General features: G+C 34.2%; 1 protein-coding gene and 2 long non-coding RNA genes across 4 annotated transcripts; all 3 read left to right on the top strand.

Moving 5' to 3' along the window:
* Positions 1 to 1,193: 1,193 nt before the first annotated feature.
* On the top strand, positions 1,194 to 8,746 carry LOC133738855 (probable flavin-containing monooxygenase 1; the record flags this gene model as incomplete). The annotated part of the gene is made up of 4 exons (XM_062166527.1): positions 1,194 to 1,470; positions 1,587 to 1,750; positions 1,835 to 2,196; positions 8,288 to 8,746. Coding segments are annotated over 4 exons (1,146 nt in total), but the record flags the coding sequence as incomplete, so codon positions are not given.
* On the top strand, positions 2,486 to 7,239 carry LOC133738857 (uncharacterized). 2 transcript variants are annotated; one of them, XR_009860325.1, is made up of 7 exons: positions 2,486 to 3,086; positions 3,183 to 3,209; positions 3,334 to 3,456; positions 3,644 to 3,712; positions 3,986 to 4,048; positions 5,115 to 5,190; positions 7,099 to 7,239. It is a non-coding gene; the product is annotated as an uncharacterized LOC133738857 (long non-coding RNA). The 2 variants fall into 2 exon arrangements; XR_009860324.1 differs by having other exon boundaries at positions 3,644 to 3,790.
* Positions 8,747 to 9,600: 854 nt separating the features above from the next.
* On the top strand, positions 9,601 to 10,995 carry LOC133738859 (uncharacterized). Its single transcript, XR_009860329.1, has 3 exons — positions 9,601 to 9,711; positions 9,970 to 10,069; positions 10,657 to 10,995. It is a non-coding gene; the product is annotated as an uncharacterized LOC133738859 (long non-coding RNA).
* The last annotated feature ends 1,269 nt before the right edge of the window (positions 10,996 to 12,264 follow it).

Below are 12,264 nucleotides of genomic sequence, written 5' to 3'. Positions count from 1 at the left end.
CTCACACTGATGTTAAATACCAAAGAATTTTAATGGTATATTGGTGTAGAGCTGGGTCCCACTAAATATTCACACTGACTTTTTTTATCTGTGGGGGAAGGCCAAAGACCACCCCACCAAATTGAACAGACGTAACATCTGTGAGTGTAGTAGGGTAGCTATTGGGCTTCCCACACAGATTTCAGTAGCTATTAGGATTTATACCCACTGATTTCAATCAGTGTGCATAGCTCTTTTTGCTAGTAGCATATATGCTGCCTCAGTGACTCGGACTAGCTTATTATATCACATATTTTCTTGTCCTTGCAGATGGGATTAAAATTTGGTGCAGAGCATATGATTCTCTACAGTGCTGAAATCTCATCTGGTAACTTAGAGTCTTGAGTGAGAAGTATACTAGAGTCATAGAAGGTCTTATGTCCTTTCCCATAAACTTCCGCAGCACAGCATATTTTAAGTGTCTAATGGTAATAATCATAACGGTTTACTTCACATGAAAGACTTTATCTGTTGTCTAGTTAGGATACTTAAAACTCAATTTCTTTTGTATTCATTAAGGAGCACAAGAAGGTAATAACATCAAAATACACATTTAAAGAGGAAAAAGTGAAGAGAAGTAAGGAATAACAAGGACAAGCCACAAACTGCTGTAAAGCAATTATAGCTAGCCTTGATTTATGGTTCCTCATTTTTACCCAAACTTGATAATGATGAACCTCTTAATGCTTGGAATTGATGAGAATATGGAATTTTAATGGTGTGGATCTTGGTGAGGAGAAGAGAAGATGAGAAGAAGGAATTTTAGTGAGATGGTGTGGATCTTGGTGACGAGAAGAAATTTTTATCCAAACCAATTTTTTGATATGAAATTCAGTGATTCATATTTTTGTTTTTTTATTAGACAGTCTAATGAATTGTTAACTTTTACTCGTAAGTTTTATTGATTTTTTTTTATTGTGGATATTATTGAGTTTTTTTATTGATCTTTAATTATAAAAGTAATATATATCTATTCTTTTTGTGTTGAACGACCGTTCAATTTTAATCTGAGAAAAGTTTTTGAATCACTGTTCATACAGACTATGATGAAAAAGCATCTTACTTAGCTCGTGAAGATGATATGTTTTCAGACCGTCAATATTTTAGTTGTAGGCATGCAATGTTCTTAAACAAGCAAATTTACCATATAGTAAGATATAGTCGCATTGATCATTGAGTATAAATTCAAGCAGGTTTACTTGGTAGACTTTGTAGTCCTCTGCATTGGACGATTCAGTGGTATTCCAAAGATTCCTAAATTTCCTCCGAACAAGGGTCCAGAAGAATTTCATGGTAATGTCATACACTCGATCGAATATGCTTCCAAGGATTATGAAAGCGCTGCTGAATTTGTGAAAGGAAAGCAAGTAACAGTTGTTGGGTTTCAGAAATCTGCATTGGACATTGCAATGGAGTGCTCAAATGCAAATGGTATTGGAATTTTTCTTGTCACATGCGCCGAAGATGTTCCACAAAATTAATGAGATCAATTATTCATAGTTTGTATATAAATTTCTCTTGATCCTTTAGTTGGTTAAATTTTGCAGGGGTAGAACATCCATGTACAGTGTTGTACAGGACAGAACATTGGAATCTTCCTGCCGGTGTGCCTTTCGCACACCTATACCTCAATCGCTTCTCGGAGCTTTTGGTTCATAAGCCTGGTGAAGGCCTCCTACTCAATCTCCTTGCAACAATTCTTTCACCTATGGTAAATCTTTTATTCATAAGCTAGAATGATACAGTTACATTTATAATGCTGACACTTATAATAGATTTGTAATTGGTTAAACAGAGATGGGCATTTTCAAAATTTGTTGAAAGCTACATAGATAAGAAGCTTGGATTATCCAAGTATGGAATGGTACCTAAGCATAGTTTCCTTCAAGATATTAGTTCCTGTCTGATCTCAGCCATGCCTGAAAAATTCTATGACCGAGTCCAAGAAGGAAGCATTTTACTTAAGAAATCTCCCAAAAGCTTCAGCTTTTGCCGAGAAGGCATTTTGGTTGAAGGAGAAAACTCCCTTGTAAAGACAGATTTGGTCATATTGGCTACTGGATTTAGAGGTGATGAGAATCTTAAAGACATCTTTGTGTCACCAACATTTCAAGACAACATAGCTGGATCACCTACGTCCATTTTACCTCTCTACAGGTTAGTTAATTAGCTATATTCCTGCCATTTCTATATATAGGCCTAGAGTAAGTTTTTTACCAAATATCTGACATGCTATTTTCCAAACTGATTTTGGGCTGCACAATGAAACAAGATTAGTTTAGTAAATTGTCTTTATTTTTAATCTAACAACATAGAAGGTTAGGAACTTTAGTATGTGTATTCATTTCTTATATCAATTGGATTTAAAGCCCGTAAATTACTGTAGTAGCTCGTCAATATTAGCCTTATTTCAACCAGAATGCAATAATGTAGCAGCTATCACTACTAGAATTATGCTCATAGACATCACGACAATTAAATCGGTGAGAAATACACGCGATGTAAAACAATGTCATTAACATCGATTCCTCAAAAACCGATTTGTATGCATATAACTGACATCATTTTTTACTGTTGACCGATGTCTATATTTTGATTCTAAAATTTTCAAAAACGCGGAAACACTAAGTTAAAAATTTTCAGGAACGCGGGGAACAAAATTTTCATTCCCCACACTTAAAATTTTTCCAACTCACTTTCTCTCCTCTTATTCCCCGAACCCTAGCCCTCTCCTCCTTCCTCTCCCACTCTCTTTCCACAGCCACCACCGCTTCCCCCTCATCCGCTCACTCCCGCTATTATCTCTCTCTCTTTCTCTCTCTCTCTCTCATTAACCGCCTCCGCCCCCTTGCCGGCGCCATCACCTCCACGAGCAAGCTCTCTCTCTCTCTCTCTCGGATTTCGGATCTCGGATCTCGAAAGACTGAAAGAAGGCAAAGAACCCTTCAGTTTCAGTTCTCAGTTACCGACATTCAGAAACCGGAGATGGGATCTGGTGCTGGAAGTTTCCTCAAAGTTCTCCTTAAAAACTTCGATGTTCTTGCTGGGTATCAACTACTATTACCCACTTTACCAAAACCTTTTTTTTTTTCTTTTTCTTTTTTTTGGTTATGTAATCTGATTTGGGGGTTTGTTTCTTGCAGGCCTGTGGTTAGTTTGGTTTAGCCACTGTAAGTTTTGGTTCAAAGATTATAGCTTTCTGAATTCTGATCCTTTTTTTTTTTCTTATGCATTGTTCTGTGTTCATGTTAAATCCTCTGTAATCTGGTTAACTGATTCTGGGTTGTTGTGCAGGTATGCCTCAATTCGGGTTATAGAGACCAAATCACCAACTGATGATCACCAATGACTTACGTATTGGATTCTCTACTTTATGATTACACTCTTTGAGCTCACTTTTGCAAAACTTATTGAGTGGTAAGTTTTTTCTTTGTTTTTCTTTTATTGTTCGATTTATTTCGTTGATTTGTAAGCTGAATCTAGTTGATGTGCTCTATATGGGTAGCATAAGACAATGGTTCATTGAATTTTAGTGTAAGATGCATAAAGAGGGATGCTTGTGGCTCATCTGTCATAAAAACTAACAAAACAACTCTGTCTGCAGATCATAATACGTACTTAATTGGAGATGATGAGCACTGCTACAGTGACAATCATGTGTCAAACATTGAAGGTGGTTCCTATGCTAAGTGCATTGATTTGTCAAAAGACAAGCAACCAGATATTTGGAATTCTATCAAATTTGAGACTGGTAAAAAGATGATACTATGGACCATTGTTCTTTAAAAAGATGAATTCTTGATATCTGACCTACAAGATTATTAAAACCAAACCTCACAGATCAATATAGATGGGTCGTGTTATTACCTTTTTATGTATGTAGAGTGCAGCTTTCTTCTAAAGCCTGAATTCTTTGTCTGACATTTCCATTTACTTTATTGTGCAGGCCAAATAAAGGAGGTCCTTCTAAGCTACACTCAAAGTTCATTTGATTAACCCTTCAGTCAAGGTTTAGTTACTTTCTATTTATTTTCGTTGTTAATTTAGTTATATCTCTGCATTTACCTTTTATGGTTTGTGTGTGAATTTCATTGTTGTTTTCTTTTTTCAGATCTGACCTTAAAATAAAAAGGTTTCTGTTGTTTGCTGTTGTTGATTTGTTTTCAGTTTTGAAATATTATTTCCTTAATGATTGGATTCAAGTTAATCTGGGATTTAGAGGTTGATCTATGAGTTTGAAATAGAGTTGAAGTTGGTCATAGCTACAGAAAACAGCTTATGAGATATTATTGTATAGGAAGTTGTATGTGATGTGAAAAAAAAAATAAAAAAATTCAACTATAAAAATCTATACTCGGTTTTAAACTTGGGAGAACTACAAACTTCCTTCTGCCATGAAATTACAGTGGAGATTAAAGGTTAATGTGAAATGCAATTTTTATATTTCTATTGAGTTCACTCTGCACGTGAAGGGATTGCTGACATTTTATATTATGTACAGCAAGTATTACCTCTGAAACTGTGTTGATCGATTGTTGTATTTGGAAGATTCAAGGGCAAGAGAACTGTCTTCTTGAAGTATCTGTTTTTCTCTTTCTTAACTGAATGAGAAATTCTTTTTGCTTTTAGTAACCAAGTACTGCCTTTTGTGTTCATGTCCACTGGCATTGCTGCTTGATTTTGTTTTGGGACAGTATGTTACGGAATGTGCAGTTATAGGTTTAGGATTTTAGTGTTTTTTATTTAGAACGACTTACAGAAGTGGTCAGCTTAATCAAATATAGGCCCTTTCAAAAATAAAAGGGTTTGCTATGTAGTAGCAGCAAAATCTTATTGAACATAGTAAATCATCAATTTCATGATCAAAATAAAAAGTGCTAAATGACCAATATAAACACAGCGGGGAAGAGTAATCTAGCTGCTAGAACTTTTGCTGTGGATTGAAATATGGGTTGAAATTTAAAGGGATTCAAGCTAGGCTTTTCAGTTTCATTGCAATGGTTGTACAGTTTGACTGTGCAGTTATCATGCGTTGGTTAGAGTATGTTTTGAAAGATGATTATTTTCTAATGCAGGTTCTGTTGTGTGTCTTGGACTGTTTGGCTTTGGTCAAAGGAGTTTTGTGATAAGCAAATTATAATTTGAAAACAGGTGAGAACATTGCTCTATTTGTCATTTTTGTATATCAATTCTAATCGTTAAGTAATTTTTTTATTTCTTTTGATTGACTAATAGTATTAGGTAGGAACATGATGACTTGCAGGGTCTTCAAAGTTTGTTAACATAAATTGGTATTTAGCTTTCTGTCAGTTTCTAAGGTCAAGTTAAAACTTTTAACAATATGATATAATGGTTTAAGTTTCATAAATTAATTGTTTCAGTTGTCTTTATTGAATTTTACCCTTTGATAATATATTAAGAATGCAGCAACAGTCATAGCAGTAATCGAATTGAAATTCAACTCTCAAATGTTCTTGTTGTTTGTCTGAATAATTTTCTCTTTTCTTCTTTATTATATATTCTTTGAAAAAATAGTTACATGATCTTTTGGAGTAAAACAGAGCCTGCTAAGCCCTTAACACAGTTAATAGAACTTTGTTTTAAAGTTGGAGAAAACTTCAGGAAGTTTGAAGTTAACAGTGATGCAATCAATGTCATCAAAATAATTGAGAATCATAATTAGGATCTAAGTCAACAAGTCCAATCTTTGATAACATCTAATTAACAGCAACCAAAAAGGCCATACATAGTAAAGATTCAGTATTTTATAAAGAAACTCACGTAGCATAGCAGCCTAGATCCACTTATCATTGGTGTGTGTCACATGATTAGTATTTTATCTCATAATGAGTCAATTAATGAAAGCTATGGCAGCTTGTAGGTGGTATATATGACTATTTAGAAATAATTGAAGGAAGTTTCATTGTGATCTGCTATTGGGTTTCTCAGTAAAACAAGTTGAATAATTCAAGACACAAAATGAATTAGAGGTTTCAGGCTAGGGTTTATGAAAAGAGATTAATAGCCAATCATGAGGTTGCTGTTTATAGCAGAAAAGCATCATTGGTAACCTTTCTTTCCTACATGAATACTTTTTAAACATTGATTTGTTTTTTGTTGTATGGCATGCAAGGTATGTGGTTTGTTACATAGCATGGTGAAGTTTGGAAATAAAGACATGCAGAGTTACGGATAATTCAAATGGAAATTACTAATCACTTGATTTTCAACTATATGTGATCATGTGTCCCAGTTTCTTCATTTTTCTTTTTAAATAAGAAATCAAATTTCTCATGAACAAATGGACTGTCATTAATTTAAGTAGGGGACTTAGCTCCTTATCCTCTTTACATCTTTTGAAGCTAAAACAAGGCTGGTCTCCTGCTCATCTAAACTGTGGATCGAGTTGGAATTGCACTAGGAGAAATAGATTCTTCCTTTTGGTTGTTGTTGGCCTTGTCCGAGAAATTCTTTAAGATCATAATTACATTGGGGTTGAAGAATAGGGGACTTGATCAGGGTCTATCTATGCTGGCATTTGTTCCAATTTAATGGAGTTTGTCTGTCTTTAATTGAGGGTTTAGTACTTTACATTCATGATAGTATTACAAGTGATGAGTTGGAATAGCGGTACTATATCCCATTTGGTGTTTGAGGTAGAGGTGTGGACTTTTAAGTTGCATTATGGTGAGTCTATAGTTATAAGTTTTATGATCTTGTCTAATTGGAGCAAATTTATATTGATATATTTTCTTGCTAAATTGAAATTGTGCTGCATAACCTCTAAGATGTAGAATTTACTTATTTAAGAGTTCAGGCATTACCATTGTCAGGTATTGCATACTTGAAAGTTAAAATTGGTGTCAAACAATTATTTATGTACGTCGGTAATCATTTTCTTGTACTATGAAACAATGGCTAAACCTCCAGCTAGAAAAATTAAATTCCATCTAATTGATATATACATATTATGCAGGAGCATTAGAATGGGGCTGCTCCAGCTAGAAGTGTTCTGGCGTGAATCCTAATATAAATTTGAACGTGTCTTTATATGTGCAGGTCTTTCAACATGACATGTCTTTTGGTGAGGAATGTTACAAGCGAGGATGTTAGTTATTACCACACATATGGTTCAGAAGTTTTGGTCACTAGCTTTGTGTATAACTCTTTAAGTTCAACAAGAAGCTTAGTAGTTTTAGGTATTTTGATGCTTAATTATAATTTTGCAAAACCTTTGGTTGGTGTTACAATTGTGATTGTTGGTTTGTAATTGAAATGAGTTCATATTGGTATCTTACCAATTTTCAATTTATAAAGGACATGATGTATATACGTGTATTTCAAATTAGTATTAAATTACAAAAACGATGTCATTAAAGAGATGATACATCAGATTGGAAACAAAAATTGATGTCTATTTATTCAGTGCACATCGACTTATTAAGTAAGAAACGATGTAACACAACTCAATGGACATCAACTTATTAAGTAAGAAACGATGTAAAACAATGCAATGGACATCCACTTTTTAAGTAAGAAACGATGTAAAACAAATCAATGGACATCGATTTATTAAATAAAAAACGATGTCTAGTATAAGTATAAACATCGGTGTCAACTTCAAAAACTGATGTTTAATAGAAAAATGGACATCGCTTTGTAAAAGAAAATGATGTTTAACAAAATAATGAACATCGGTCGAGTAATACAAAAGAATGTAGATTCAATCTTAAATAGTGTGATATATAGCAAGTACCCGTAAAGCTAATAAACAGCAGGCAAATTTCAAAAACTCCGATGTCTAAGAATATATTACACATCGTTTCTAGAATGAGTAACGATGTTAAAATGAATACTAGTGCTATTGAACCTATATTTCGTTAAGCATTAAATGCATAAATATGAAGGTTTAACAATATCTAAAAACACCAATTTGTGATCATAATAGCAGTTTAACATCGAGTCTGGAATCTAATCCGATGTTTATTGTTGTATGGGACATCGGTTTTTAACCGATGTCTAATTTTTGGCGATCTTTTACATCACCCACTAACACATGTGTACAAATTTTTTTTTACATCGGTTTCTGGCCGATGTATATGAGAAAAATTCTAGTAGTGTATTTTCCCTCTTTTTATGGAGTATGTGTAGGCTTGATCACTTGGTAGTTTAATTGTATATATAGCCAATATAAAGACTTTCACTAGCTGTAGTAGCTCATGCATATTATCCTTTTATTTTCGATTAGGGGATGCATCCATGGACGAATTCCACAACTAGCTGTAATTGGATTCGGCGTCAGTATCTCAAACTTGTACACATCCGAGATGAGGTGCAGATGGCTAGCAGAGCTTCTTGGAGGCACATTCAAGGTACCAAGCATAAAAGAAACGGAGAAAGATGTGAAACAATGGGATGAGTATGCCAAGCGATACTCCAGAAAATACTACTGGAGATCATGCATCGGAGCGCTTCATATATGGTACAATGACCAATTGTGCAAGGATATGGGATGGAATCCCAAAAGGAAGAAGGGACTTCTTGCTGAACTATTTGAGCCTTATGGCCCAACGGATTATATTTCCTCTTAAATGATGCTATCAACTGTATAATCACATAATGTAGATTATAAGCAAATAAAAAACAAAATGAAAACATTTTTTGGTAAAAAAAAAAAAAGAATAAAAAAAAAGCAGTATTGTAATTGACTAAGGGGGTGTATTCAAGATTTATTTGTATTTTGAAAGTTTATGGGTATTCAATTGATATTTTAAATAAAGTTAAAATCTTGATGTATTCAATTAAGATTTAGAATTATCCATTCAAATATGCAAATATTCAAAAGTATATGGATTTTTAAGAATTTCATTAAATGTTGGATTTTGGAGGATTTTATAGTGTTTTTTATACATATCAAAACTCAAAAACAATTTAACCACTTCCCAAGAGATTTTGATAGATTCTTTCTCACTCAAAAAATGAAGAAGCTCTTCACCAAAAAAAAAAAAAAACAGCTCTTAATAGGTGATACTCATCCATTTTGTCTTAAACCTATCTTCCCATTATCCTCCTCTGCCTTTGCCTCTACTTTTATCTAATATTTTTTTTATTATTTTTATCATTGTAGCTCTGGAAGCCTTAATCCTTCTAGCTAATTAAGCTCACTTTCAATGGTATTGTTAAGATGATACATACACACATGTTTCTTTTGTAAATTAGATATAAAATAAATTATGTCATTAGTTTACTACTTTATTTTTTGTGTAACATTTTGGTTGATTAGTTTTCTCTTATTATTCATATATCATTACACACAACATAAAGAATGGTAGATTGCTATATATATATATATATATATATATATATATATATATATATATATATATAGCCCTTCCAATGAGAGATCCCTATTTTTTGTCAATTTGAGGGATACACTCATAGCCGTTGGATATGTTTTAATGAGCTTGGACGGCCGAGATTAAGTCAAGTGATTTCACCCTTTTTCTAACCCCAACTCGTGAACTCGGGTCCATTCAGTTTCCAAATTCCCAATTTCTCAGACGACTTTAGAGACGGAGGAAGGGATTGAGATGAAGAAGAATGATCGGAGTCGGGAAGATGAAGCTATTGCCTAACGTCCTCGACAGGCCTCTCAGCAACGGAAAACAAGAGGTCTTCTTCCTTCTCTCTCTCTCTCTCATTCACTTTTGTTTCCTTATGCATCAAATTACTAATCCCTAAACTAAATGGGTGTGATTTTGATGGATCTCTGTGTGTTGGGTACTCGATTTAAGGTGAAAGATCGAAACTTTGTACTCAATTTACCTTAATTTGAGTGATGAGGACCTGGGTTTTATTTGCTTTTATTGAATTTTAGGGTGATTGATATTTTGGATGTTTGCTGATTTTGGGATTTGATGGTTATTTCAGGTCAGTTTGGGTGCATTTCGGAGCTTGTGCAATACATCCAGACACAGGTTGAAAACATTGCCTAGCTAGAAACAAGGCGATTCACGTTCGTGGTATTTCGGTTCGTTTGTTATATGCTCATGTACATTCAGAGTTGGTTAGTTTAGGGGTTCTATTAGATTGAAGAATGAAGTGCTCATGTGAAAGAATTATATGAATTGAAATAGAGATAAGGTATGACTTCTAGTTCTTGAATTGAAATATGTTTAAATGGATATACCTCGACATTTTGGCAGTAACTAAGAAATAAAAGGCAGACGTCCATTTTTTGGGTGGTATAAGATGTAATCTATCTATAAATTGCTCCTATCTAAATGAATGTTACATTGGTTATTTTGTAAACAAAGTTCTAGGTTGAAGGAGATTGCACACAATCGTTAATGCACTTCTGCATCTTCTTGAACTGTGATCTAGCCATGTCATCTTCATGTTTTGGAGTCTAGAACCGAAATCGTCCATAATAAATTAAATGAATTTATCAATTAAGTTAATTTGTGAGACAGCATGAGTGCATAATTTTACACTAATACTGTGCTGTTAATTCTTTCTCTCTCTTGATATGATACAGCAGGGAGACATCATTAGTATACATAAAAGTCTGATGTACTTAAACCTGGTGTTAACTGGTTTTTGGTGCATGCAAATTAGGTAGCTGCTCACTTGAGAAAGGCACTCAACATGAGGACGAGTACATGATTAGTGAGAACGAACTACGGCAAGGGAGAAGTTGATCGAAACCGAAGAACAAAGAACTCGATTTCAGGGATTGTTCCGTTCATTCCCACTCTACAATATATGCCCTTAAGAATTGTGCATTTTTTGAAGAAAAAGAAAAGAAAGTATGATCTATCGAGCAGTGAGGAGAGCCATGTTGGATGTGTGTTCAAGGGGATGGCCTTTATTGTATCAATACAATTCATGTTCCTTTGTTGTGTCTCTTGTTGGCCTAAAAATGGCTATTAATGCTCATTATCAAATATTACTCTATAGTTGAGATTGTAAAGCAATTGTTCTGAACTAGTGTGTATTTTTAAAAACTTATGAGAATGTATATGTGATCGTTTCTATTTCTGAGAACTTATGAGAATGTATCTACAAACATTTGCAAGCAAGCAAGCAAACAAACATATATAGCATATGCAGGGATATATAACAGATGTAGGGATTGATAAAACTCAATGACTCGAAATGTAAATGAAACAACCTGAAATTAGAACAGAGTTGAAACTTCAAAGTAACTCCCCAGTACAGAAAAATAGAAAGAAATACACATTAAACAAACATGACACAATAAGACAATGTATATTTACATAAATGGAGGTCGATTTGACTAGAATAATCACACTAGCTGATGATTTAACTATTCAAATATTGAAGTTGAATAGTTGAACTTGCTGTTATGAACAAATGAAAAGCTTAACTGGAGATTTAACTATTCTCAGTCTTCTTCTGCTATTGCTTCAAATAACCACATTCTGCCTACTTTACAAAAAGATTAGCTTCAACATTAATGCTGAGAACCAAATGAAAAGTCTAGCCTCAACATTGATGCTGAGAACCAAAAAGCAAACACTAGCAGCAGCTAATTAAGCACAGTATGTCTCCTCTGTCTCTCCAAATTCTGCCTATTTCACAAAAAGTCTAGCTTCAACATTAATGCTGAGAACCAAATGAAAAGTCTATCTCAACACTGATGCTGAGAACCAAAGAGCAAACACTAGCAGCAGCTAATCAAGCACTACTGTCTCCTTTTCTCCAAAATTACTACTGTGTTTGGATGTATTGCACAAGCTCCGAAATGCACTCAAACTGACCTGAAATAACCATCAAATCCCAAAATCAGCAAACATCCAAAATCTCAATCACCCTAAAATTCAATAAAAGCAAAAAAAACCTAGGTCCTCATCACTCAAATTAAGGTAAATTGAGTACAAAGTTTCGATCTTTCGCCTTAAATCGAGTACCCAACACACAGAGATCCATCAAAATCACACCCATTTAGTTTAGGGATTAGTAACTTGATGCATAACGAAACAAAAGTGAATGAGAGAGAGAGAGAGAGAGAGAAGAAGACCTCTTGTTTTCCGTTGCTGAGAGGCCTGTCGAGGACGTTAGGCAATAGCTTCATCTTCCCGACTCCGATCATTCTTCTTCATCTCAATCCCTTCCTCCGTCTCTAAAGTCGTCTGAGAAATTGGGAATTTGGAAACTGAACGGACCTGAGTTCACGAGTTGGGGTTAGAAAAAGGGTGAAAT

This window comes from Rosa rugosa, chromosome 3 (genome assembly GCF_958449725.1).
Source record: "Rosa rugosa chromosome 3, drRosRugo1.1, whole genome shotgun sequence".
Taxonomy (NCBI): Eukaryota; Viridiplantae; Streptophyta; class Magnoliopsida; order Rosales; family Rosaceae; genus Rosa; species Rosa rugosa.
This window is presented reverse-complemented; position numbering and strand designations above follow the sequence as displayed.